Below are 27710 nucleotides of genomic sequence, written 5' to 3'. Positions count from 1 at the left end.
GTCACTTGATTAGGTTGAGCCACTGACGTGGTCTTCCTGTCTGGGTTGGCGCCCCCCCCTTTGGGTTGTGCCGTGGCGGACATCTTTGTGGGCTATACTCGGCCTTGTCTTCGGACGGTAAGTTGGTGGTTGTAGATATCCCTCTAGTGGTGTGGGGGCTGTGCTTTGGCAAAGTGGGTGGGGTTATATCCTGCCTGTTTGGCCCTGTCCGGGGGTATCATCGGATGGGGCCACAGTGTCTTCTGATCCCTCCTGTCTCAGCCTCCAGTATTTATGCTGCAGTAGTTTATGTGTCGGGGGGCTAGGGTCAGTCTGTTACATCTGGAGTATTCTCTTGTCTTATCCAGTGTCCTGTGTGAATGTAAATATGCTCTCTCTAATTCTCTCTTTCTTTCTTTCTTTCTTTCTTTCTCTCGGAGGACCTGAGCCCTAGGACTACCTGGCATGATGACTCCTTGCTGTCCCCAGTCCACCTGGCCATGCTGCTGCTCCAGTTTCAACTGTTCTGCCTGCGGCTACGGAACCCTGACCTGTTCACCGGACGTGCTTGTTGCACCCTCGACAATTACTATGATTATTATTATTTGACCATGCTGGTCATTTACGAACATTTTAACATCTTGACCATGTTCTGTTATAATATCCACCCGGCACAGCCAGAAGAGGACTGGCCACCCCTCATAGCCTGGTTCCTCTCTAGGTTTCTTCCTAGGTTTTTGGCATTTCTCAGGAGTTTTTCCTAGGGAGTTTTTCCCAGCCACCGTGCTTCTTTCACATGCATTGCTTGCTGTTTGGGGTTTTAGGCTGGGTTTCTGTACAGCACTTTGAGATTTCAGCTGATGTACGAAGGGCTATATAAATAAATTTGATTTGATTTGATTTGATTTGTAGGTTTCATGGGCTCTCATGGTGTGTAGTACTTAGTATGACCACAGCATGTCGCTAGAATAATTTTTATTATATCAAAACAGTTTGGAGCTAATCGATTTTGCATGTTGCAGTTGCGTAAATTACTATACACAGAATGATGCATTATACACGAAGGCTTAGAGTCCAGACCTAATGAAGATGTCTACACAGAGTTTAGAAAACGTAGGCTTTGTTTGAGGACTGCACTATGGGGATGTGGCAGGGATGTTAGCTGTACTACGCATGCGTGTGAGTGTGTTGCACGGTGGATCAGTGAAATACAGACGTAAGGCATTTCAATTGATTTATTTTCCTTTTTGACTATGCTTTTTACTAATAGCTATAACATTATTCCCCAGGTATAATTCGATTAAATAAAAGTAGTGGAGTATGGCATATGGCACTCTACCTCGATATATAGATTGAGAAATTAGGAAGTGGTTGTAATAATCCCCAGCATGCATTTCGTGTAGAATTATAGGCTACTAAATATATAAATATAATAATAACACAGCAAAATGTTTCCACTACGAATGTCGGATTATTGTCATTTCAATGTACTAAAAACTGGTGATTTACCAACTTTACATTTTGGGTGATATTGCTATATAAAACGTTACCGGGACTTGTAAGGAATTGAATGTGTTGAGAGCCGGTTCCTTCAGTCTGCAGTACACTCTGGTTTCTCTTCAGATCGCATAAATCTTTCGCCTTTTACTAAAGATTTCCGTGGGGAGGAACATTATGAGTATCAACCAATTTTTTGATGCCCGGCCTCACGGCTGGGCTTCCTACTCTTGTGAAATCAATATTGAGGTAGTATGGTGAGAAGGTAGTGTATGTTAGGCTTTGACATAGAGAGGTACAGGTAGTCTGCTAAATCAAGTTGTGACTAGTGACGGGAAGTTGGACTATTTGTACTTTGATCTTTTCTGTTCGTTTGTTCAAAATACAAATATTTCGACTCATTTCGTTCACTTTAGTCAGCAATGCCCAGAGCATTCAGGACCCCTACCGGCGAACGATGAACTGAGAACTCGAAAGAGTCATGATTTTACGAGCCTCCTGTTCACGTCATTTACCATAGAGGGCTTATTGGCGCTGTCATTTGTGACTGAGACTTGTAAACGTGTGCTTTAAACAATATAGATTTATTGATTGATAAACATGCAAATAAGATTATTTCTTGATACATTTCAAACGAGGTTTAACTGTGGCTGCTAAGGGTATAGTATAAATAGCCAAATCCACTAATTTGAAGGGTTGTCCACATACGTTTGTATATGTATAGTGTATGTCAACAATATATATATTTTATTTTTATTTATTTCACCTTTATTTAACCAGGTAGGCAAGTTGAGAACAAGTTCTCATTTACAATTGCAACCTGGCCAAGATAAAGCAAAGCAGTTTCACACATACAACAACACAGAGTTACACATGGAGTAAAACAAACATACAGTCAATAATACAGTAGAAAAATAAGTCTATATACAAAGTGAGCAAATGAGGTGAGATAAGGGAGGCAAAGGCAAAAAAGTCCATGGTGGCGAGGTAAATACAATATAGCAAGTAAAACACTGGAATGGTAGATTTGCAGTGGAAGAAAGTGCAAAGTAGAAATAGAAATAATGGGGTGCAAAGGAGCAAAATGAATAAATACATTAGGGGAAGAGGTAGTTGTTTGGGCTAAATTATATATGGGCTATCTACAGGTGCAGTAATCTGTGAGCTTCTCTGACAGCTGGTGCTTAAAGCTAGTGAGTGAGATAAGTGTTTCCAGTTTTAGAGATTTTTGTAGTTCGTTCCAGTCATTGGCAGCAGAGAACTGGAAGGAGAGGCGGCCGAAGGAGGAATTGGCTTTGGGGGTGACCAGAGAGATACCTGCTGGAGTGCGTGCTACAGGTGGGTGCTGCTATGGTGACCAGCGAGCAGAGATAAGGGGGGACTTTACCTAGCAGGGTCTTGTAGATGACCTGGAGCCAGTGGGTTTGGCGACGAGTATGAAGCGGGGGCCAGCCAACGAGAGCGTACAGGTCGCAGTGGTGGGTAGTATATGGGGCTTGGTGACAAAACGGATGGCACTGTGATGACTGTGATATGTGATACACTGTGATATGCATCAAAGGTTTTATTGTATAGCCTATTGGAGTTCCTGTGACTTTGTTGGCAGATTGTCACATGCCATTTGAACATTCAGGTTCAAATGAAACTAATCCAATCGGGTTTCAGTTGTAACAATAGAAGAGAAGCACGGAGAGGCAAGACATAGCCAGACTTTTAAATTGGGCTAAGGAACTGAAGTTTATGTTGGAGAAACGCCATCAGTGCGTGCTCTGCAAGCAATACAGGGGTATAGAGGGTATAGATTTTGAATGAAATGCATTGCTTGACTGCGGTGAGATTGATGCATTTTTGGAGCAGAGGCTGTGTATGTTTTGGTTCTACAAAGCTGTGTCCATCACATTCAATGATCAATTAATTGCAGTCATTCTTGCTCCATGCGATCAATTATCAGTTATAAACATGTATTTTTCTTCTCTTTGCTCAAGACATAGATAGTGGTCGGAGCACGTCTCTGGAGCCGCTGACCCTGAGGAGCGTGTATTAATCCTGCTGTATGGCTCTAGTGATGGGCATTCGGAGTATTTTCTGTGAGACGGCTCATTTGGCTCCGTTCACGTAAAAGAGTCAGACCATTGGCTCCCAAATGGCTCTTCGTTCATAATGCTTCGAAATCGACCTAGACCAATGAACAAAATGTCAAATATCCAATGTTATGCCCAAAAATTAGGCTACCATTATGTCTGATAGTAAAATGCACGTTCAAATAAATGTTTACCTGGCCAAATTATTTGATGGCCTGCAAAAGAATGAAGAAAATAAATCTGCCTGGACCTGATTGAGGCGCTCTCTCTTGTTTCTGCAGTGAAGATTCACCCTCTTTAGATAATTACTTTATGTCTTATCTGCAGAAAAACGTTATCTTGAGCTCAGAAAGCAGTAGTGGCAGCATGTTCACCAAAAATATCCGTTCAAAAAGGGCCGACCCATCACCATAGGACTCATTGCAGCCTGCAGGTCAAACCAACAGTGTTGTTTTTAACACACTGATATCAATGGAATCTCATTTAGGATTTTGAAATGATTCATGCATTATGTTTCTTCCAGTGTGAGATAAAATTACATCATTGTTATCCATGATTGACACAGCAACATAACAACGTATAGCCAGTCCATAGTTATATTTCTAAGAAGAAGAGTAAACAAACAAGAATCAATTGGGAAAACACTATCGACAGCACTACAGCAGATATTGAGAGTCTATTTACTTATTCAACATTTTAATTTAGGACAAGGAGTACAAATTTACAGTGCATTCGGGAAAGTATTCAGACCCTTGACTTTTTCAAAGTTTTGTTTCAATGCAGCGTTATTCTAAAATTGATCAAATAATTTTTCCCTCAACAATCTACACACAATACCCCATAATGACAAAGCAAGAACAGTTTTTTGAAATTTTTGCAAATTTATACAAATAAAAAAAAACCGGAAATATCACATTTACATAAGTATTCAGACCCTTTATTCAGTACTTTGTTGAAGAACCTTTGGTAGCGATTACAGCCTCGTCTTCTTGGGTATGACGCTACAAGCTCGGCACACCTGTATTCGGGGAGTTTCTCCCATTCTTCTTTGCAGATCCTCTCAAGCTCTGTCAGGTTTGATGGGGAGCGTTGCTGCAGAGCTATTTTCAGGTCTCTCCAGTGTTCGATGGGGTTCAAGTCCGGGTTCTGGCTGGGCCACTCAAGGACATACAGAGACTTGTCCTGAAGCCACTCCTGCATTGTCTTAGCTGTGTGCTTGTCCTGTTGTCCAGTCTGAAGTCCTGAACGCTCTGGTTTTCAACAAGGATCTCTCTACTTTTCTCTGTTCATCTTTCCTTTGATCCTGACTAGTCTCCCACTCCCTGCCGCTGAAAAACATCCCCACAGCATGATGCTGCCACCACCATGCTTCACCATAGGGATGGTGCTAGGTTTCCTCCAGACTTGACGCTTGGCATTGAGGCCAAAGATTTCCATCTTGGTTTCATCAGACCAGAGGATCTTGTTTCTCATGGTCTGAGTGTCCTTCAGGTGCCTTTTGGCAAACTCCAAGCGGGCTGTCATGTGCCTTTTACTGAGGAGTGGCTTCCGTCTAGCCACTCTTCCATAAAGGCCTGATTGGTGGAGTCCTGTAGAGATGGTTGTTTTCTGGAAGGCTCTCCCATCTCCACAGAGGAACTCTGGAGCTTTGTCAGAGTGACCATTGGGTTCCTGGTCATCTCCCTGACCAAGTCCCTTCTCCCCCGATTTGGTACCCTTACCCAGATCTGTGCCTCAACACAATTCTGTCTGAGCTCTACGGACAATTCCTTCGACCTCATGGCTTGGTTTTTGCTCTGACATGCACTGTCTACTGTGAGATCTTATATAGACAACTGCGTGCCTTTTCAAATCATGTCCAATCAATATAATTTACCACAGGTGGACTCCATTCAAGTTGTAGAAACATCTCAAGGATGATCAATGGAAACAGGATGCACCTGAGCTCAATTTCAAGTGTCATAGCAAAAATGTATAAAATCCAGTTTTTCCTTTGTCATTATTGGGTACTGTGTGGAGATTAATGAGGAAAAAATCTATTTAATCAATGTTAGAATAAGGCTGTAACGTAACAAAAATTTGGAAAAAGTCAAGGGGTCTGAATACTTTCCGAATGCACTGTACACTACATGACCAAATGTATGTGGACAACTGCTTGTGGAACATCTCATTCCAAAATTATGGCCATTAATATGGAGTTGGTCCACCCTTTGCTGCTATAACAGCCTCCTCTCTTCTGGGAAGGCTTTCCACTAGATATTGAACATTACTGCAGGGACTTTCTTCCATTCAGCCACAAGAGCATTAGTGAGGTTGGGCGATTAGGCCTGACCTGCAGTCTGTGTTGCATTTCATCCCAAAGGTGTTTGATGGGGTTGAGGTCAGGGCTCTGTGAAGGCCAGTCAAGTTGGCATTGTGCATGGTGATCTTAGGCTTCTGTGCTGCTGCTCGGTCATGGAAACCCATTTCATGAAGCTCATGATGAACAGTTCTTGCACTGACGTTGCTTCCAGAGGCAGTTTGGAACACGGAAGTGAGTGTTGCAACCGAGGACAGACAATTGTTACGAGCTATGCGCTTCAGCACTCGGCGGTCCCGTTCTGTGAGATTGTGTGGCCTACCGCTTCGTGGCTGACCTGTTGTTACCACTAGATGTTTCCACTTCACAATAACAGCACTGACAGTTGACTGGGGCAGCTCTAGCAGGGCAGAAATTTGATGAATTGACTTGTTGGAAAGGTGGCATCCTATGACGATGCCAAGTTGAAAGTCACTTAGCTCTTCAGTAAGGCCACTCTACTGCCATTGTTTGTCAATGGAGATTACATGGCTGTGTGCTCAATTTTATACACCTGTCAGCAATGGGTGTGGCTGAAATAGGAAGTGGTTGTAATAATCCCCAGCATGCATTTCGTGTGGAATTATAGGCTACTAAATGTTTAAATATAATAATAATACTGCAAAATATTTCCACTACGAATGTGGTATTCTTTTCATTTCAATGTAATAAAACTGGTGATTTGCCGACTTTACAGTTTGGGTGATATTGCTATATAAAACGTCACCGGGACTTGTAATGAATTGAATGTGTTGAGAGCCGGTTTCTTCAGTCTGCAGTACACTCTGGTTTCTCTTCAGATCGCATAAATCTTTCGCCTTTTACTAAAGATTTCCGTGGGGAGGAACATTATGAGTATCAACTAATTTTTTGATGCCCGGCCTCATGGCTGGGCTTCCTACTCTTGTGAAATAAATATTGAGGTAGTATAGTGAGAAGGTAGTGTATGTATTGCTTTGCTATAGAGAGGTACAGGTAGTCTGCTAAATCAAGTTGTGACTAGTGACGGGAAGTTGGACTATTTGTACTTTGATCTTTTCTGTTCGTTTGTTCAAAATACAAATATTTCGACTCATTTCGTTCACTTTAGTCAGCAATGCCCAGAGCATTCAGGACCCCTACCGGCGAACGATGAACTGAGAACTCGAAAGTGTCATGATTTTACGAGCCTCCTGTTCATATGTCGTTTACCACATAGGGCTTATTGGAGCTGTCATTTGTGACTGAGACTTGTAAATGTGTGCTTTAAACTATGTAGATTTGTTGATTGATAGGCATACAAATAAGATGTTTTTTTATACATTTGAAACGAGGTTTAACTGTGGCTGCTAAGGGTATAGTATAAATAGCCAAATCCACTAATTTGAAGGGTTGTCCACATACTTTTGTATATGTATAGTGTATGTGAACCATATGCATCAAAGGTTTTATTGTATAGCCTATTGGAGTTCCTGTGACTTTGTTGGCAGATTGTCACATGCCATTTCAACATTCAGTTTCAAATGAAACTAATCCAATCGGGTTTCAGTTGTAACAATAGAAGAGAAGCACGGAGAGGCAAGACATAGCCAGACTTGTAAATTGGGCTAAGGAACTGAAGTTTATGTTGGAGAAACGCCATCAGTGCGTGCTCTGCAAGCAATACAGCTGTTGAAGGCATGGCAAGAGCGTGGTGAACAGATAGATGTGGTTATGGACAGCGAGGAAGAAGGAGAAGAGCTGAGTGTAGAGGGAAGAAGTGTGTTGAGGAAGAATGGCATCAAGTACAAACCGTATTCTGCTAGCTTTGATGGCTCAGACATTTAACCTGAGGATGAATTACCTACCTGCTGTGGCAGGTGTGGTGAAGACCTCTGTCCAACCTTCGCCCTGATGGTCATGCAAAGGATGATTCGGGCACAGTGGGATCGAAATTTTTGAAGAAAGTGAATCCCTGCCTTTTAGCTGATCTATATGCAGTCTCAGGCTGGGTAGGAAATAATTTGGGTACTGTTAAATTGGGGAAGGTAGCTCGAAGTGGACTTGTGAGGATTTTCTGTGTTTCTTCAGTCCAGAGGGAGCGGGCACTTCATGTCACATGACTAGTGACAAGACCTGTGACTTGCTTTGCTCTCCAGAGCAGGGTGCCTTTGAAAGGAGTGATAACGACACCTCAGTAAAGTGTTGAGGTGGAGCAACTGAAATGGAAAGTTCCCTGCGTCTGTGACGCCAACCGTTTGGTGCGACGCAGACACGGTGGTGAGCGTGGTGAAACTGAGAAGACAGTGTCTGTCCTTTAAGCAGAATCTTTACCTGATAAAGTCATGTTATGATATGTCAGTTATCCAGTGAGAGCTTTTGTGCCGAACCCACTAAGGTGTTTCAGATGCCAAGCTTATGGTCATATTGCAGCAGTGTGTAGGAAGGAGATTTGGAGATGTAAGAAGTGTGAAGGAGGGCATGGCACAAAGGAGCGTGTATATCTGACATTTTATTAGATATAAGGAGTAGACATGCTCCATATACGCATTTCCTTAATTTCATATATGGAGCTAGGATATTCTCCATAATTGGACAGTTTTTACATGCATTTTTTATGATAAAAAATAGAGTGTTATACAAATAAGTGTAGGGTTAGTTGTTGGTGCAAATTTAGGTAGGTAGCGGCATTCACAAACAAAATGTGTGAATGACATGATACTGCAGAAGTAGAAGAAAAGGGGGAAGAGGAAGAAGAAGAGGAAGAAAGTGAAATGAAGGACTAAAATTAACGAGTCACTCAAAAAAACAAATAATGTCTCTCGAGTCGGTAAAAAGAGTAGTTAAAAAATAACGACATAAATAAATATCGTTTGCGAACTGCACATCACTAGTTGTCAACATCAGAGCCATGTATTTAGAATAAATATATGGCTCTGGTCCCCATCACTGGATCAAGATACATGACATAAGTACCTGTTATGACTATTTTGTAGACAAAAGCTGAACTGATAAGGCCTAGCAGTTTAGGTTAGGCATATGAGTCCTGAATTATAGTAGACACACACAAATCAGTGAATGCAAAATACTGCTACAAAAAATAAAGTACATTATTTCTACTTGTGAATTGATTTCATGTTTACACAATGGTCAGTCATTCAAGTTTACTATGACGGTATCCCAGAGTTCTATAGGTTTTGAAAGGATGCATATCAAGAAAGACAATACATGGGATAAGCCTGCACTTGGTACTGCACTGTTGGTATTTCAATAGAACATGAATTACAAATGGCTGTACTGTAATGTTACAATCTTGCATCAATGATAGGCCTACGTTAGTCTGGCAAAAGCATGTGGGTCTGTGTGTCAGCACAGGCTATTGCTCTATATAAATTCCTCAAATACAAAGCACATTGTTTTGGCAATGATTATAAAAGACGGGCCCATGCAAAAAAAAATGACAGCATGCACTTTAACAAGCTCCTTTTAACATTGACATCAAGGGGAAAATAAAATAGTATTTCAGCTGCATATAAAAACAAGGAACTACTACAGGGACAGTAAGCAATAGCCTCTAAAATATACATTTGTTTGAATGAATAACAAAAATGATGTAGAAATCCTAGCTGCTTACAGTAGTTACAGCCATTGCCTTTTGAACCTTGCTGAAGATCTAGTTTAAGGTTGTCCAGTTTTAAATCACGTTAAAATGACACAAACATGTTAACGTTTTAAATTCCCACCACACACATTTACGGTCTTAGCTAACACATTTCTCCATCCAGCTCGGATTGCATGGCCAGCTGACCCAGTTCAACAGGCTGGGGAGGCTGCAGTATTAGGTTACACTCAATAACCTTGCCCTCTCTGAGCCTTTACAGCCCTCAAACAGCTTACAGACTCACCAGATCAGACCTAGGCGCCTACAGGTGGAAAATGATAGTGGTGCTAGATTGGTAGTATAAAAATGCGGTGCCTGGTCACGTGTGTTCACTGGAACTGGGTTTGATGAATTGTGTGATTATGGTCCTGGTGACGGTGTGACCCAAGTCCTATGGTTGTGGTTGCGATCCGGTAAGGTTCAGATCTCCTGGAGCAGGTCAGCGGGGAAGAAGCCCAGCTTGCGGCCGGTGCTGACCTTCAGATAGCCATTCACCTCCTCTCCCTTCTTCACCACGATCTGCAACACAACACAAAGAGGATGGAGGAAGGTGCTGTGGCTCCACAGAGGTACAGTAATCGTTGCAGAAGACCAGACACACACACACACACACACACACACACACACACACACACACACACACACACACACACACACATACACACACACACACACACACACACAGTAGCAACCGTCATTACAGTCGCTGTCCACATGCACACACCCATCCATACTGATCATGATCATAAAGCTGAAATCAGTTTCCTGTACAAAGGAAAAACTCAACACGTTATTTTCATAGAAACATAAAGCACAGCTAAATTACAGTACTTTCAAGTATGTGATAGTATTTGACTCAGGTCCGACAAACAGCGACACATCTGTTTGTTACCTGGTCTTTTTTCAGAGTGATCTGTCCCATCTCTCTGTTTCCCACGACGGACCGTGTCACCTTGAACACCCTCTCCCCTGTTTTTATTCTAATGATGTAATTGGTGGGGAGGTAACCTGTCTTCTCACCAATCTTCCCCTGAGAATAGGAAATAGGCCTTATTTACGACGTCGACAACAAATTAGAAAGTACAGCCAAAGAGTTGGTCGAGCCATTGCTAGTTTTGATCGTTGTCAGCTGGCTTGATCATTTTTTCAGGAACCCTTACCCTCCACCATTCTTCATTGGCGTCATCAATTATAGTGATTCGATCACCAGGACTGAAAGACAAACAAAGGTTTGTCTATTTGCATGAAATTGGATTAAAAACGTTCACGAGACTGAAATATTGGACACAAAACGGCATTCATACAATATAAGGAAATATTTTTGTAAACTCACTGGAAGTCAAGGTCGTCTTTCTCAATGGCCTTGAAGCGGTACAGAGCCAGGTAGTAATGGGACTGATTTCCCATGTTTCCCATCTCCTTCTTTTTCTGCAGCAAACATACACCGATGTTTGTCTACTAATTGTATTGATGTACCAAACAGGGTGTTATTGTTGATGTGGACGTGGTTAGTTGTATACATGACGTCAGGGCATGTCAGGCGGTTAAAGCCCCTTACCTTGTCATCTGCCTTGTCAGCCTTGTCCCCCTTCTTATCCCCCTCGGGCTTTCCTACGAACACATCACACCAGTTCTTTGTAGAGTGTCAATACAACAATGGTGAACTCCTCAACGTTAGACCCAGTATTACAAGTATTTTATGTAGCTTCTTGACATTCAGTGTAAGAATTTTTTGATTTGTTCTGTACTGTATGCCACTCTGTTTTGTCTGAGAAAAGGTTGACATACATACACAAAACATTAAGAACACCTGCTCTTTCCATGACATAGACTGACCAGGTAAATCCAGGTGAAAGCTGTGATCCCTTATGGATGTCACTTGTTAAATCTACTTCAATCAGTGTAGATGAAGGCAATGAGACCGGTTAAAGAAGGATTTTCAAGCCTTGAGACAATTGAGACATGGATTGTGTGCGTGTGTCATTCAGAGGGTGAATGGGCAAGACAAAAGATTTAAGTGCCTTTGAACGGGGTACGGTAGTAGGTGCCTGGCGCATCGGTTTGTGGCAAGACTTCAACACTGCTAGATTTTTTTCACGCTCAACAGTTTCCCGTGTGAATCAAGAAGGGTCCACCACCCAAAGGACATCCATCCAACTTGACACAACTGTGGGAAGCATTGGAATCAACATGAGTCAGGATGGTGCGACTCAATATTAGGAAGGTGTTCTTCATTTTTTATTTTTTATTTTATTGAACCTTTATTTAATGCTGCTTAACAACCTCTCAGTTAGTTTACCATTCCCTTGGATGGGCTCCAATATCAAATCACCTTGAATTATCACATGCGTCAATATGGACATCCTTCATCCTCTTTCAATACCTTCTGCCTGCTCGTCTTCTTTGGGTTGTTGTGATTCCTCTTCCTCCATCATCATCATCATCATCTTAGAGGGGGAAAAATATGGTTAAGATACAATTTATATTCCCTATGCAAATGTTTGTCAGTTAATGATACCGTTATCGTGACTTATCGTCATTCATTTCTCTTTTGGCTAATGTGTGCCACACTCACGTTCTTCTTGTCTTCAGACCCCTTCTTGCGCTCCTTGTTTGCCATGACAACCCCAACCCGCAGGGTGTCAAACACAGGGTCGTTACGGTTGGAGTGGGCTGGACAGGAGAATGCAGCAGAGGGAACACACAGTTCAAAGTATGTTGAACACAAGTTGAACCCTTAGCTTGTTGAGATGGTTATTGTCTTACCTGCATCTGTCTGGTCACTACTGTATAGAGGGGAACTGTATGCTCGTCTGAAACCTGGGGGCTATAGGACAGACAGCAATATGAATATGTAGAGGAATTGATGTGATTCTGGCAACCACACATAACATGAACTTGATCACGATCCGACTTTATACAGATCATGGCCTAAATTATGAATAGAAAACGTCTTACAATTTTGCCAAAGCACTTCTGATACTCAACGTAGGACTGGCACGAGTGGTGGATGTTGGTCTTGCAGTTTTTGCACGTTAGAGCAAACTTGTTGTTGACTGCAAGGTTGAAAATATGTACAGTAAGAAGCTAGTCGGTTTGATTAAGCTTTCCATGTGACATGAATCAATACAAGAGCGACTCCTGGTCAGTTTTAAACTTACGGACTATCATACGAGCACAGACGTCACAGAACTTGGGCGTCTTGCAGTAGTGGTCTTTGAACTTGTGTGGTTTGTCATTCACCAATATAACAACGGGCTCCGGCTCGGGCTCCTTCTCCTCTACTTCCACCTCCTCCTCGTAAACGAAGTATACCTGCAGAGAGAGTGGCTGTGTCTCAATACTATTAGTGGTAGACAGCTTTTCCGTCCTTCTCCCTAGTGACGACTGTTTGCATAGGTAAGAATCAGTCTAGTCGAAATAATACTTTCCTATCATTGACAAGTCCACATGGTCGTTCTCTACAACGTGCAAATGTTTTTGCATCAGTTAAGTAAATCGGTAAAGTAAAAGTAGCTTTTCATTTAACAAGCATTTTAAATATTATTTTACTTCTGGCGAGTATGTGGTCAATGGGGAGAAAAAAAGCTCTAGGTTTAGCCCATAGTGTCACCTAACTACAGAATAGAAATAGGGGACCGGAAACCCTCACATATATTAAACAAATGAGCGTCCTAGTTGGCTGCTATTTGAATCTGTTTGGGGGATGGTGTTACCAACAGTGGCAGATTGACGTGCTACTCACAGTATTGTCTTCCTCTTTTACAATATTGTCAGGGGTGGTGGGGTTGTCGTGGATATCCACAGAATGTTTATCTTCCAGTCTAACGCAGACAAACAAACAGAGAACATTAAGCAACGTCGAGCAACAAGGACATCCGAAATGTATTTGAGAGTGAACATTGCAGTAGAATTGTTATGGTGGCTGAGCTTTCAAATTTGACCAAGTTTAACATGATTATTGCAATGAATAATATAGTTCCTAAAGCTTTGCCATATTGTGTTATTTAGAACCAGGGGTAACTGTTAAAAAGGACTATCCAAATTCTGTATATAGAGTGTATTGAGTTCAGCAACATGAGAATAGACTCACTGGTCATATTGGGCCATGGTGCTCTCACGCTCTCACACTCGTCCTGCAGTGCTATGCACCTGAGACATAAGACAGTTTAGAGAACAGAAACACTGGCTTTCAATATCACCTTCAATCTGAGAACCATTTGAATGGAACACTTGACTACTTTGGTGTACTCTGTGGGAGTTTTAAAATGATTAACAGAACAGCTAGGTATGGGCAGGATGATTTACCCACACACACAAGCATACATGGACATACACATACACCCCCCCCCCCCAAAAAAAAGATACACTCATCCACTTTACTATTTTGGGGAAGGGTAACTCAATCTCATCATAGCTAAATTTGGGCATGAGCTGAGAAGTTCTGGGGAAAAGTACAACGACATAAGACCAGAAGTCTTCTTGAATATTTTACATTTCAGTCAATTCTCAATGAAAACTTAAACAATTTGCTATCTAACTAAAAGCTGACTGAACAATTAAATATATGATGTCTAGTTAGAAAAAAAACTGAACAGACCACACACTAAAAACAGAGAAATGCAATATAGTTGAAATTGAGACATACTTGGTCCCACTGGTTGCTAGTCCAGTCAATGAAGAAATTGAATCTGGTATGTGGATGAATGGCAAAGGCTTTCTTCACCAGTTTGGATTCAGAGATGTTCTTTTCGTGTGTGATGAGCAACCTGTCACACTGGAGACCCCCGAAACCCTTCCAACTCTTGATTGGTACTTCCCTTTTGAGCTATTCTTTATGCATGTCATTTCCTAGCAGTGATCCAATGGTTAGTGGTTAGAGCAGAGGGGTGCGTGGGTAAGGGACTGTGAGGGCAGGTGTCATTGTGAGTGAGGGAGACAGCTGGGTAACTTTCAGGGCGCCGATGACGAGGGGAAATCAGACCCCGCTGAGAGGGCAGGCCAAGACACACGGCCTACTGTTGGCTTACTGTACAAACTGCAGGCATCATCAGAATTGCTGTAGTTTCTCGCATTTTCAATACACGGTGAACACCACCTTACACTATCCCATATAAAACCTTTAACAGTTAAAATCCTTATTGAATAGGAAAGAAATTCTAAAACAGAAAGAAAAAGTGTGTAGTTTTTATGTAAGAGAGGATCAAAATAATAGAATGAGAAAATGTATTCATATTGTTGAAGACTGATATGGGAGTAGCCAGAGGTAGCTAATCCATAGATGAAAACATGAGATTTTACAAAGGCCTATTTTTGGCCCCAGCACAGTTGAACAACAAACTGGCTAGTTTATTGTATTTTTTGCGTCGGCTACCACAGAGAGATAGCGCGAAGCAAGAGGTTGTACTCCGCCCAAAATCTGTCCGTTATATTATGGTGGTCAACGAGAGTGTCGAATTTGGTCCACAAAAAAATGTAATTGGTAATTTGCTACGTGTGGCTTATTTGATCAAATAAACGTTTCGTAATGTTTAGGTTGTTACAATGCACCGATATAAGTGGACGCACGTGGCATTTCGACATACTTTGAAAAAACGACCTAATATTGAGTTGTGTTTATTGTTTTAGAGATAGATAGAGGACTCATCATGCATCTAACCTGTTTGAGCATGGACATTGCCACTGAGGGCTTCCACCATTTTAAAGTAGTCAACTGGGTGGGAATTCCTATGAGTTTGGAGCAATCAGTCAATGAGGAAGAAGAAAATGTACTACTTTAAATGGAGATGGCATTGGCACTGCCCATGCTGTCTCAGACACTATAATAGTACAGATACAAAGATGAGTCCTCTATCTCAGTAGTTCCCAAACGGTGGGTCGGGACTCACTTGTGGGTTGCGGCAGGGGTCCAGGTGGGTCGTGGGATTACATTTTTGGTAATAAAAAAACGAACATTTTAGGGATGTAAAAACGCTTTCAGTGTAAACTTCAACAACTAAAACCAAATAGAAATAGCCTAGAATCTTTAAATACTTACAATCATCAAAACAAAAACTAGACAATCAGGCCCCCATTGATGTTGTTATAATAAGAACATAGCATTAGCCATATGGCAAAAAAATGAAAAATGAAAAATGTGCTTTAAAACGGCAACATTTTATTTCAACTCCGTTACAAAATGTGTAGATTTGCAGGAAATTATAGCTTTAAAACGGCAACATTTTCTCTCTGCTGCCAAGGTTGTATTTTTTTACTTATTGTATGGTCTGTGTATGTTTTTTCACCGCCCAACCCATATGGTGGGTGAGGACACAAAAGACACCTCCATTGGTGGGTCACGAAGCAAAAAAGTTTGGCAAACACCGGCTCTATCTATCTCCATGGCTTGTTGTTCACACGTGTATCTGCCCTCTCATTGGCTGGAATGCTTCCACCCGATGTCGCTTCCTCCCGCCTGCCTTCCATCTTTGAGGACGTGTATTTCCATTGTTAGAGAGGTTACTTGACTATCTTGTCAATATAGTACACAATCTTTGGCTACCACTACAAAGGTCCCATTGCATTGTGGGTACAATAGTCTCTCGCATCCCAAGTGCGCATGCTCCTTAGAAAACTCCATTATTTTTTTTTGCACGGAATCTGCAAGAAAAAAATTGAAACCGTGAAATAGGGATTAAAAGGTGCATCAGCTACGCTAACTTTTTGCTTAACATACACCGACCTGATCGAACAGTGTCTGGAGATAAGAACTGAATAATTTGACGACACGATCGGACATCGGTGGGTCTTGGGACACTACAGAATCAAGTAAATGTCTGTCAATGCTAGCGAGCTAGCTTCGCCCCAAGATCATAGGCGCAGTAAAATGAAGCATTATTGCCCTTTGTTTTTAACCCGATGGGCAGATGTAGCTATCTAATAGACAGACGGAGGTTTGATTGGTGGCGAAAAGACTGCATTGAAAGATTGATCATCGTATTGGCTGTCTAGATAAGGTTAACATCCGAAATAGTTTAGCGTTACCAAGCCAGCTAACTATGTGTTCTCCCGCGAGCTTACTGGAGAAGACTCCAAAAACTTCGAGCTTGTTTTAGGACAGAACGGTTGAATGCAATTCGCTCAATTGTTCGTTATCTAGCTAGCATGCATGACTAGTTATAAAACACAAATTTTCCAAGTTCTCATTATTAAAATGCTGCTATTTCGCACTGTGTCTATCAAGCTGTCACGAAACATCAGACTGCAACATTGGCTAGTTTACGTTAGTTGGCTAGCTAGTTGGGATAAGGCTAGCCCAACGTTGGATATGGGACCTTCTTCGTTGTGCATGTGATTTCGCTACTTTGCGTGTCGCTTTCTCCTGTAATATATTAGATGAGTATAGTGTGCATTTAGCTATTTATTATCAGGTTACAAATGCTGGGTTTCCCCTTCTCATTTCAACATCCAGCTAGCTATTTGATAATTCGCCACCGACTCAATTGAAATACAACTAGGCATATCCAAATATGCATTCCCTTCTATGTTTGTGTGGGTTACTGTAGCGATCAGAATTGAAAGATTCCTTTTGTTCAACATGTCATGTGTTTATTTAAGGGCTAACTAACGAGGTATATCTTTATCTTCAATTGCAGACATACAGTGGGCCCTAGTGTGAGGTTGGCAGAGTCTGTTCTTCTCCGCTGACACCATGGCCTTCAAACGGTGGATACCATAGCCAATACTATCTTTGGCTTTTCAAAGATGACAAGGTATACCGGAGGAAACATAATATCCTTCCTCACTCATCAGGAAGTCTGTGTTAGACTTTATATTGGTTTCTATGAGTTGGAACTCTGGTTGTGTTTTTGGTGGGGAAACATTTGAAATCAGAATCTCAGTACAGCTGTCGTAATAGTTGTTCATTAAAGCTCTCATGCATTCACACTAGGGCTGGGACAGTACCGGTATCGTGATACTCGTTAGTACCGTGGCAAGGAAACAAAACATGAAGAGGGTTTAACATCTTAAGGAAAAAGCCATCATTTTTTGAATTTCACCATTATTTAACCAGGTAGGATAGTTGAGAACAAGTTCTCATTTACAACTGCGACCTGGCCAAGATAAAGCAAAGCAGTGCGACGCAAACAACAACAACAGAGTTACACATGGGATAAATAAGCGTACAGTCAATAACACAATAGGGAAAAAGTCTATATACAGTGTGTGTAAATGGCGTGAGGAGGTAAGGCAATAAATGGGTCATGTTGGAGGTTTATAAATGACTAAAGAGTTTGATCTGCTTCATGTTTCAATTTTTTTCCATGGAAGAAATATTGCCATTCTGGGATCGTCACAGCCCTAATTCATACTACATTTGTTCCCACCACTTCTTTCCCAAAGGTGCTGCAAGGCGGTTTTTACAAAATGATGGGAGGCAGTGAGAGTGGCAGTGGAGACACGGATGGAGTCCAAACTGTGGCAATACAAGTCCCCATTGGCTGGCAGAGGAGAGTGGAGGACGGGCTTGTGGTGTATGTCAGGTAAGCAAGTTCAGAAACAGTTATCGTACTTGCTTTATGAACACTTAATCTATTATTCTATGTCTTATGCTATGTTATTCCATATTATATATTCAGACTAGTCTGGGTGTGTGTTGTCTTCATTTCCCAAAAGCTGGGCTAGAGCAGGGAATTGTAAAACCTATTTGATTTCCCTTCTCTTTTATTTAAAAAACGAATCTCCTGCATCCCTGTCCATTCCCACAGTCCAAGTGGCACGGTCCTGTCTTCACTGGAGGAGGTTAAGTCTTATCTGTTGACCGATGGCACATGCAAGTGTGGCCTGGAATGTCCGCTGGTCATCCACAAGGTAAAGTAGACCCTAACTTTTCCCTCTGCGTCTCCCATCTCACTTCCGTTGGGTCACGACTGATTTTTGACTGCGGTTTGCTGAAGGTATGTCCCTTTATTGTCTCGGCAGGTGTTTAACTTTAGCCTAGGGGTCAAAGTTCAGCAGCGCAGCCAGCTGGTGGGGAAGGCAGAGCAGGACATGACAAAGCTCTGTAACCATCGAAGGAAAGTGGTTGCCATGGCAGCGCTCTGTCGCAGTATGCAGGCTTCACAGCTGCCCTATGTTTCCTGTCACACAGGTAAATATGAAAACAATTCTAGATCTAATGTAACAGAAGTACTTTTAGGATATTGTACTGCTATTACCGGTTTTCATGGTGCTTTTGAAAAATTGCTCTCAGAGATGTAACTAATCATGTTGGCTAGTTCTGTGGCAATTATGGGATTTTGGGTAGCGATTAATTGTCATGCCAATGACCACAGTTATTATCGCAGTAGTTTTAGTTTCTAGTTTGTAACGTATCATAATGCATCTTTGAAAATTTGTTACGACAAACCTAATGATTACAACACAGCTTTTGTGAAACCCGTCTTAAAAACAAATGGTTTTGACTGCTTGGGACTTATTCAAAATAATCTTCTCCTCCCGACCATGCCATTCTGCTCGTAAAATGATTAGGCCTGCCAACTTTACCCTCTACACTTAAAAATGAATGAAAAAAAACCAACAGCTTTTGGGTAAACTACTTGAAAATAAAGTTGAATTGAGACCATTATGACAATGTGTTTTTGTTTTGTTCATGGTTATTGTCCGTCGTTGTCAACTATATGATTTTTGTGCCAGCCCTAATGTAGGTTTTTTTTGTTTGCAGAGGTCACCAGTGCCATTATGGAGAACCGAGATCCAAAGAGGATGAGAGTGGACAGGGAAGAAGAAGAAGAACGTGGCACTTATCCCTCTAAACACCATCTAGTCCAGTCCAGGCCCAACAATAATCTCAACCACAACCCTTGTGGCAGTCCTAAATATTCCACCCAACTTGTGTATTCTTACAATGGTTCCTCACCCCTCTCACACGCTAGCACTAACTCTCACCACTCTCCTGAGATTCTGAAGAGACTGCCCCCTCCTCTCCATTTCCCTCCCACCACCTCTCAATTCTCCAGCTATGGGGCACCTCAGAGGTCCCCATACACCCCCACGCCTCAGAACTTCAGTCAGGGTCAGAGGACACCCCAGACTCCGGAAGCCCCCGGATCTCCTAATTTGGGGCCCCTCTCTCCCCTTCCTCCCTCCTCCCCTGGGACACTGGGAAGGGGAGGGCAGAGCCACCCACATGGTATCATCATTGGGTCTCTCCTGTCCCCCTCATGTTCCCCCTCTCCCCGCCAGCGCTCACGTCACCCCTCCGCCTCTTCCTCGCTTTCTGAACAGGGGGTGGGAGGGGTGGTGCTGGGCGGCTACCCCCCCAGAAGGATATCCTCTTCTTCCCCGCACTCTCCTCTACCCGGGGGGTCCCCTAACCTCCATTTCCCCAAATACAAGCTCGAGGACATCTTAGAGCAGTTCAGGAACTCAGGCAACGCTAGCACTAATAATCACATCCTTAACCCGAACTCACTGAGCAACCAAAGCAATCCTCAGATCCTCTCTCTAGCTCTTGAAAAGGGTGAGAAGCCCACAAAGGCACCTGCTTCTGCCACCGGCTCAGGCTCAGGCATGGGGATCAGTGCTGGTCCTTCTGGGTCGCCTCTTGGACAGTTCTTGAACCACCAGAAGCAACCACACACAGCCTCGTTTCCTGCCAGTAGCCTCCTCTCGGCAGCAGCTAAGGCTCAGCTGGCCAGCCAGATGGCCCACGACCACAGTCCCAATTCGGCCAGCGTCCTTAGCTCGGCCACCTCTCTGGAGGTCTCGAAAGAGTCTCGGCAGTCAAAGGTAACAAACAGCACTTTACACAACAACAGCCATCCCTCCGTCACTAGGCCCCTCCCTGCAGCCTCCCACCTGCTTCTCCACCCCTGCGCCACCCTCTCTCAGCCCCTAGCCTCGAGTCCCCTGCACCTCTCCCCTACAGACCGGACGTCCCATAGGAAGCGGCAGCGCCGTTCGCCCACGGTGCTCAGCATGCTGAAGGACTCCCAGGTGAGCGCTCTCAGAACTCCCGGCGACGTGCTCAACCTCTCCGACTTGCACTCTCAACCCTCCTCTACCTCAGGCTCGTCCCACTCTGCCACCTCGGAGAACCACCTCCAGGGTCTGAGGCTCTCAGTCCGGCGCTCCTGCCCGCTCACAGGGCCCCAGAAGCAGCCTGACGGCGCCCTGGACTTCACTACGATCGTGGCGGGTCAACCGGATCCTCCCACCCAGCCTCTCTCCGCTCTGCTTCACCTGCTCAGTATGCAGAACGCCCAAGCCGCCGGAGCCCAGCCCGGCTCTGGACACGGTACAGGAGGCACGAGGCAGAGCCCCAGGCAGTCTCCCTCTCCCTCCCATTTAAACATTAGACCATTCCCCATGCAGTCCCCCTCTCATCCCTGTACCATGCAAGGCCTGTCACAGCCCCTGTCTCCCTCTCAGTCATTGTCCAGGCTTGGTAGCGCTAGTGCACAGTCTCCACATACGAAGGCCAGTCCCAAACAGACACGGTCTCCCTCTACGGCCCTGTCCAACGCTCAGTCAGCACACCATCGCAGTAGCCCCTCGCCCACCCCACACACCCCTGATGGGCTACGGCAGGCCCAAAACCAACCTATGGATGCCGCCACCACCACCACCACCATACAGTCTCCCATGTGCCAGGCCTTGCCCGACGTCAGTGCATCAGTGGAGATTGAGAGCATATCAACACTAGGCCCTGGTCTCAGCCTGGGTCATCCTCCCAACAGCACCCCCACCTCCAACCATAGCACCACCGTCACCAGCTGCAGCAGCACCACCACCTCCCCCAGACCCCTGGATCTTAGTAACCACGTGCTGGCCCTGCTGGCAGCCTCCTCCACCACGCCTCTGGAGGAAGGGGGCCTGGACACAACCACCGGCAACAACACTGCAGGTGAGGATGAGCCTTCAAAATCTGTCTCTAACTAGGTGGAATCCACACAATAGGAAAATTGATTCATTGTTCATTCGACTTTATTCATGTTAGTTGTTGTTGAGCACTGTGCGTTTTGAACAATCATCTCCCTCGCTCCTTTCATCCTGGTTCTATTTTATCCTCTCTAGGGGTGCAAGAGCCTGAGAGTGTTGATCATCGTAGTTCTACAGTGAGCAAACCCCCAGGAGGTTGCAGCCCCGGGCCCTGCAACACCCCTTCCCTAGGGGACTCCTCCGGCTCCTTACCCTTGGCCGAAGCCTTCCCCTTCATGAGCCAGGAGCAGCTGCTCCAGCTTCTGTCTGCCACAGCCGGCCTGCCCTCCCTCCTGGACCCCACCATCCTGGGCTCCCTGCCCCTGGGCCTGTGGCTGGGCGGTCAGCAGGGTCACCTCCCCACCTCTAACACCTCACAGCAACACCATCAATTGCCCGATCATCAACAACAATCGGAACATCAGCAACTACTGTTACAGCATGAACAGCATCAAGAGCAACACCAGAAACAACAACAGACTGCCCATCTGAACCACAACTTTCCGTTTAGCTTACTCCCCTCTCTAATGGGAGGTCAGGGAGAGCTGCCTCTCAATCTCCTGGGTCTGTTGAACCCACTTCTACCCCCCTCTGCCACCCTTACCCCAGGCCAGGAGGGTGATCTGGGTATAGGGGAGAAACTGGGCCTCCAGGCTCTCCTTATGGCCTCCCTGCTACTTGGCCAACAGCAGGCTGCCATGTTGCCCCTGTCTGGGCTGGGCCAGTTGAGCCTGGACCTCCCCCTGCAGCAGCAGCACATCCCAGCCTTGTTGGACGGTTTGTCTCTGGATAAAGGCTCTGGACTCCTGGACCTGTCGTCCTTCCCCGGCCCTGGGCTCCTTGAGGCCCTCCAGGGCCTGCTGCCGCCAGCCGAGGGGCCCCTCCAGGCCCTGCAGTCGCTCCTGCTCCCCGCTCCTCTCCCTCCCCCGGGCTTCCTCTCCCTCAGCCCCACTCTGCTAACCGCTGCCCTGGGTTCTACTGACCTCCCTCCCACCCCTCAGCTCCCCCCACCCCAACAACCCCCACCTCAGGTAGGCTCCCTCCCTTATCTCAGTGCTCATACTCAGTAGTTTGCCCTTGTGAAAGAGTTAGCACTATCTGTATTAGAGAGGTCAGTTGATTGTTTTGGTCCCGTCTCCATCCAGGTCTCAGCTTCAGGCCCTGATGGGGGGGTGGACACCCTCATCCCCCTGTCTGTCCAGGGGAAGGACAACCCTGTCCTCCACCAGTTACTGCCCACTCTCCTCAACCCAAGCCTACTAGGTTAGTCACAGCACCGTTCATTTCCACTGCTGTTAATATCAAGCGGTTTTGTTGCCTATTGATTCTGAAATAATTGGCTTTAAAAGTTCTGAACCCTCACCGGTTTGAACAGTAATTTTTATCTTGTATTCTTTTGAACTTAACAGCATTATTTTGGGGCTGTTTAGAGTACTATATAGTTAGAGAACATTGAACAGAACAAGGCTATGTCATTAACTCATTTTTGACAAAAAAATGTTAAAAGAACCTCATAGTCCCAAGCCCTCGCTATGCTGAATCATAGTTAGTATTGTCTATTACATGTAACTCTCTGAATAGTGAATTATGTCCAACTGTGGGGAACAGCTACAACAAAGCTATATCTTGTAGATTACCCACATATTGATCATTCGGAAACCGTTTTGGTGATGACCCATGTGTCTCTGTAGGAGACCTGTCTGCTCTGACTAGCCTCCACAGCCTGCTGGGGCTAGGTGCAGGCCCTCTCCTCCTCCCCCCTGTACAGACCTCTGCCCTGGGCATGCCTCTACTCCAGGGCCCTGATGGGGCCATCAACCTCCTCAACAACATTCAGGTACTTGTTGTATTCCGCTCCTGTCACAAGCCTTGTCCTGTGATTTTTTTTAAATATCACTATTGGATGTTGATCACATCATCCGTTCCTCTTCCTCCTTCAGCTCAACATGGCACCGCCCTCGGAGGGAGAAAAGCCAATCTCCTTACAGGAAAAAGACAGCCCCGCCCCTCAGGAGGATATTCCAGCCAATCGGCTTACCCCAGAGGCTGCGCCCAGCCCCTGTCCCGTCCGTACCCCCGTGTCCCAGCGTGGTGAGGGCTCCGCGGGGAGCGTTCTGGACCCCTATGCCTCCTTCATGGACACCATCTACACCTCTTTCCTCCAGGTCAGTGCTAAAGAGCAAGAAGCAGCTCAGACTGGGGTGGAAGTCCTCTGTGCCTTACCCCCCTCCTACCCTGGGGAGCACCCTGCCCCCTCTGCCCCCCTGTCCCTGAGCCCTCGCCTGGCCTGCTCCCTGAGGAACCCGGAACTGTCCCGGCTCAACTTGGAGGCGGCCCACTCCCCGGCTCAGGGCACCCCCAAACCCAGCAACGACGGCTCGTCCACACCCCTGCAGAGCAAGCCAGGGGTCCCAGAGGGTCTCACTAACCCCCCTCTGCCTCCCATCTACCTTGAGGAAGCCAAGACCGAGTCGTACGGCCAGGCTGTCACAGATAGGAATGGGGACAGACCCCAGGCAGGGGTGTACCTGAGCCCCAGAGATGGGGGCAGCTGCCCCAAGGAGGAGACTGTGGGTCTGCAGCACATGGAGCAGGGCAAGGTGAGCCATAAGGATGTATTGTTTTACCACTGCATTGCTAAAAATGCCCTTCCTCCACAATATTGCATATTACATAACATGCAGTGAAAGATTTCAGAGAGAATTTGTGCCTTATTGACTTCAGTGCCCTTTTTCCCTTTCAGAACCAAACTGCACAAACGGTAGGAGCCAGGAGGGGCAGGAAGAGAAAACAAACGTGAGCTCATTTTGATTCTGTACATTAATCTTTGATAACGATGAGCACCGGCATTCTTTTCTGACTATCTTCTCAATGGTACTTATAACACTACCATTTTTCATTAGAACAATTAAATTGAATACCGGTAAATATGTATGTATGTGTGTGTATACAGTGCATTCGGGAAGTATTCAGACCCCTTGACCTTTTCCACATTTTGTTACATTACAACCTTATTCAAAAATGGATTAAATATTTTTTTCCTCATCAATCTACACATAGATAGACAAAGCAAAAACAGGTTTTTAGAAATTTGTGCAAATGTATTCAAAATTAAAAACAGATACCTTATTTACGTAAGTATTCAGACCCTTTGCTATGAGACTCGAAATTGACCTGATGGTCATCTTTGAGATGTTTCTACAACTTGAATGTTGTTCACCTGTTGTAAATTCAATTGATTGGACATGATTTGGTAGAGTGGCCAGATGGAAGCCACTCCTCAGTAAAAGGCACATGACAGCCCGCTTGGAGTTTGCCAAAAGCCACCTAAAGGACTCTCAGTCCATTAGAAACCAGATTCTCTGGTCTGATGAAAATAAGATCGAACTCTTCGGCCTAAATGCCACGCATCACGTCTGGAGGAAACCTGGCACATCCCTATGGTGAAGCATGGTGGTGGCAGCAGCATCATGCTGTGGGGATGTTTTTAAGGGACTGGGAGACCAGTCAGGATTGAGGGAAAGATGGACGGAACTAAGTACAGAGAGATCTTTGATGAAAACCTGCTCCAGAGCACTCAGGTCCTCAGACTGGGGTGAAGGTTCACCTTCCAATAAGCACACAGCCAAGATAATGCAGGAGTGGCTTAGGGATAAGTCTCTGAATGTCCTTGTGTGGCCCAGCCAGAGCCTGGACTTGAGCCCAATCAAACACATTTGGAGAGACCTGAGCTTGAGAGGATCTGCAGTGAAGAATGGGAGAAAGTCCCCTAGTGCAGTTGTGCCAGGCTTGTAGCATCATACCCAAGAAGACTCAAGCCTGTAATCGCTGCCAAAGCTGCTTCAGCAAAGTACTGAGCAAAGGGTCTGATTACTTATGTAAATGTCATATTTCAGTTTATTATTTTTAATAGATTTTCAAAAAATGTTCTGAAGATTTCAAAAAAACAGTTTTTGCTTTGTCATTATGGGGTATTGTGTGTGTGTGTGTATAGTGATGGGGGGGGGGGGACAATTTAATCCATTTTAGAATAGCGCTGCAATGTAACAAAATGTGGATGAAGTCAAGGGGTCTGAATACTTTCCGTATGCACTATATGTGTGTTCGACACCTTGTAGAGCATGCATCGATGAATTGAGGCTGTTCTGAGGGCAAAAGGGGGTGCAACTCAATATTAGGAAGTTGTTCCTAATATTGATTTGAACCCCCAGCCTCAATTTGTCGGGGCATGGACTCTACAAGGTGTCGAAAGCGTTTCTCAGGGATGCTGGACCATGTTGACTCCAATGTGTCCCACAGTTGTCAAGTTGACTGTATGTTCTTTGTGTGGTGGACTATTCTTTATACACACGGGAAACTGTCGAGCGTGAAAAACCCAGCAGCGCTGCGGCTTTTGACACGAACCGCTGCGCCTGGCACCTACTACCATACCCTGTTCAAAGGCACCTAAATATTTTGTCTTGCCATTCACCCTCTGAATGGCGCACATGCGCAATCCATGTCTCAATTGTCTCGGGGCTTAAAAATCCTTCTTTAACCTGTCTCCTCCCCTTCGTCTATGTGGATTTAACAGGTGACGTCAAGGGATTGTATTGTAGCTTTCACCTGGTCAATCCATGTCATGGAAAGAGCAGGTGTCCTTAATGTTTTGTACACTGTGTGTGTGTGTATATTGATATTAATTTCTTTGTGTGTCTTAGGCTACAGAATGTGCTGGAGGATTTCCGAGATCTGGACGCTCCAGCCCTAGAGGAACCTAATCCCACGGTAAAGCACTAGACCTTCCCGCAACTCTCATTTAACCTAATTGGACCTTTTATATCAACTCAGTTGCCACGGCCTGTTTCTAGCAGCAGTGCAGTTGTAATGATGACATGTGTCTGTGTTGTAGGTGGTGCTGCTGAAGCCTGAGAGGTCGGTCCGGGGCAGGAGGCGGCGTGGGGCCAGGTCCCAGAGACAGTGACTGTTTCCCCCTCACCGCCAACACCACTCCCTATCACTGCTTTATATTCTCCTGGCTCCCCCACTGTTTTTCAACTGCACTACTATATCGTCATGCCAACCTCTTACCTTTTTGAACAGGAGTGATCTAGATAAAACAAAAAAAAACATAATTCTGTGGGTGCTTTCACTTAGGAGAACGCCTATCTTAAGTCTGTGTGGTTGCTTGGCGTTATTGATTGAGATCCGTTATGATGTAAGTGTTAGAATTTATGTCTACAAAACAACTGTACTGTTTCTCAGTGTGTTTACTGTGAGTCAGGATAAGAGTATCTACTTGAATGACCTACGTTTGCTCTCTGTTTTGAGATTGTGTGGTTTGTGTATGTTCAAGAGTGTTTTCGAGACGCTAGACGTTGTCCCTGACCGCAGATCTAGGATCTGATAACTTAACCCCAAATCCTTATGAGGATCCAAAATATATCTAATCCTGGACCTGAGTTGTGGGGCAACTTATACCAACGCCTAGAGATGCCTGCTGTTGCTGAGCCCTTTCACTGTGGTAGTCATACAGTATGTGTACCCAGAGAGAGAGAGAGAGACCATGCATCTGTGCCAGACAGTCTCAGGCTTCTCTGCAGACAGACACACGATTACCCAACACATAGCCTAGGTGTGGAAACAATGCAATGGCAAAGTAATAATTCCCAATCAGGGCGTGTATCACAAAGCAGGATCAATGATTTAGCCAGCAAACTCTCCAGCCTAAATCGTCTGAAGCCATATTTTCAAGTTCATGAAGATAATGTGAAATGGGCTTGACTTGACACTACTAACAACCCACATTCAAGATAAGCTTTCAGGGTAGGATGCTTTTTTCCCCCCCAGTTTTCTTCTGAAAATGACACACCCAAATGTATCTGCATGTAGCTCAGGCCCTGAAGCAAGGATATGCATATTATTCATACCATTTGAAAGGGAACACTTTGAAGTTTGTGGAAATGTGAAAGTAATGTAGGAAAATATAGCACATTAGATCTGGTAAAAGATAATACAAAGGGAAAAAAACATGTTTGTATTTAATTGTTTTTGTCTTTGAAATGGAAGAGAAAGGCCAATAAATGACTTAGGAATCTAGGAGCAATTTAGATTTTGCCCACTAGATGACAGCAGTGTATGTGCAACATTTAGACTGATTCAATGAACTATTGCATTTCTGTTCAAAATGTTGTATCAAGACTGCCCAAATGTGCCTAATTGGTTCATTAATACATTTTCAAGTTCATAACTGTGC

At 44.5% G+C, this 27710-nt stretch overlaps 2 protein-coding genes and 2 non-coding genes across 8 annotated transcripts; 3 read left to right on the top strand and 1 right to left on the bottom strand.

The window, feature by feature from the left end:
- Window positions 1–1175: 1175 nt before the first annotated feature.
- LOC115166199 (methyl-CpG-binding domain protein 5) lies at window positions 1176–26713 on the top strand. 5 transcript variants are annotated; one of them, XM_029719984.1, is made up of 13 exons: window positions 1176–1195; window positions 17149–17265; window positions 17897–18036; window positions 18262–18364; window positions 18476–18644; window positions 19218–21401; window positions 21572–22506; window positions 22621–22738; window positions 23167–23312; window positions 23416–24075; window positions 24219–24271; window positions 26176–26242; window positions 26367–26713. In XM_029719984.1, exons 3-13 carry the CDS (start codon window positions 17921–17923, stop codon window positions 26436–26438), a joined length of 4623 nt encoding a protein of 1540 aa, XP_029575844.1. In that variant the 5' UTR covers window positions 1176–1195; window positions 17149–17265; window positions 17897–17920; the 3' UTR covers window positions 26439–26713. The 5 variants fall into 5 exon arrangements, with proteins under 5 accessions (XP_029575844.1, XP_029575843.1, XP_029575839.1 ...); XM_029719983.1 differs by lacking the exon at window positions 1176–1195 and adding an exon at window positions 12161–12227; XM_029719979.1 differs by lacking the exon at window positions 1176–1195 and adding an exon at window positions 16090–16294.
- LOC115166492 (U5 spliceosomal RNA) lies at window positions 1583–1698 on the top strand. Its single transcript, XR_003870328.1, has one exon. It is a non-coding gene; the product is annotated as a U5 spliceosomal RNA (small nuclear RNA).
- LOC115166493 (U5 spliceosomal RNA) lies at window positions 6676–6791 on the top strand. Its single transcript, XR_003870329.1, has one exon. It is a non-coding gene; the product is annotated as a U5 spliceosomal RNA (small nuclear RNA).
- On the bottom strand, window positions 8346–14403 carry LOC115166200 (SH3 and cysteine-rich domain-containing protein 3). Its single transcript, XM_029719985.1, has 13 exons — window positions 14163–14403; window positions 13608–13666; window positions 13260–13338; window positions 12676–12829; window positions 12473–12570; window positions 12281–12341; window positions 12090–12187; window positions 11898–11961; window positions 11073–11125; window positions 10848–10942; window positions 10675–10726; window positions 10407–10544; window positions 8346–10033 (listed from the first exon to the last, which is right to left on the bottom strand). The coding sequence occupies exons 2-13, from the start codon at window positions 13622–13624 to the stop codon at window positions 9935–9937; spliced, it is 1008 nt and encodes a 335-aa protein (XP_029575845.1). The 5' UTR covers window positions 13625–13666; window positions 14163–14403; the 3' UTR covers window positions 8346–9934.
- Window positions 26714–27710: the final 997 nt, after the last annotated feature.

Source organism: Salmo trutta, chromosome 28 (genome assembly GCF_901001165.1).
Source record: "Salmo trutta chromosome 28, fSalTru1.1, whole genome shotgun sequence".
NCBI classification, from domain to species: domain Eukaryota; kingdom Metazoa; phylum Chordata; class Actinopteri; order Salmoniformes; family Salmonidae; genus Salmo; species Salmo trutta.
This window is presented reverse-complemented; position numbering and strand designations above follow the sequence as displayed.

Bases quoted from the DNA above. Each gene is read 5' to 3' on its own strand.
- LOC115166200 (XM_029719985.1), bottom strand. The intron at 11,126-11,897 runs GTATTGAAAGAG...ATGTGTTCGTAG, and splicing joins AGAAGACGAGCAGGCAGAAG to GAAAGCCCGAGGGGGATAAG. The intron at 10,943-11,072 runs GTAAGGGGCTTT...TGTTTGCTGCAG, and splicing joins CTGACAAGGCAGATGACAAG to AAAAAGAAGGAGATGGGAAA.
- LOC115166199 (XM_029719984.1), top strand. From the start codon at position 17,921: ATGATGGGAGGCAGTGAGAGTGGCAGTGGAGACACGGATGGAGTCCAA. The intron at 18,037-18,261 runs GTAAGCAAGTTC...CCATTCCCACAG, and splicing joins GGGCTTGTGGTGTATGTCAG to TCCAAGTGGCACGGTCCTGT. The intron at 23,313-23,415 runs GTACTTGTTGTA...TTCCTCCTTCAG, and splicing joins ACCTCCTCAACAACATTCAG to CTCAACATGGCACCGCCCTC.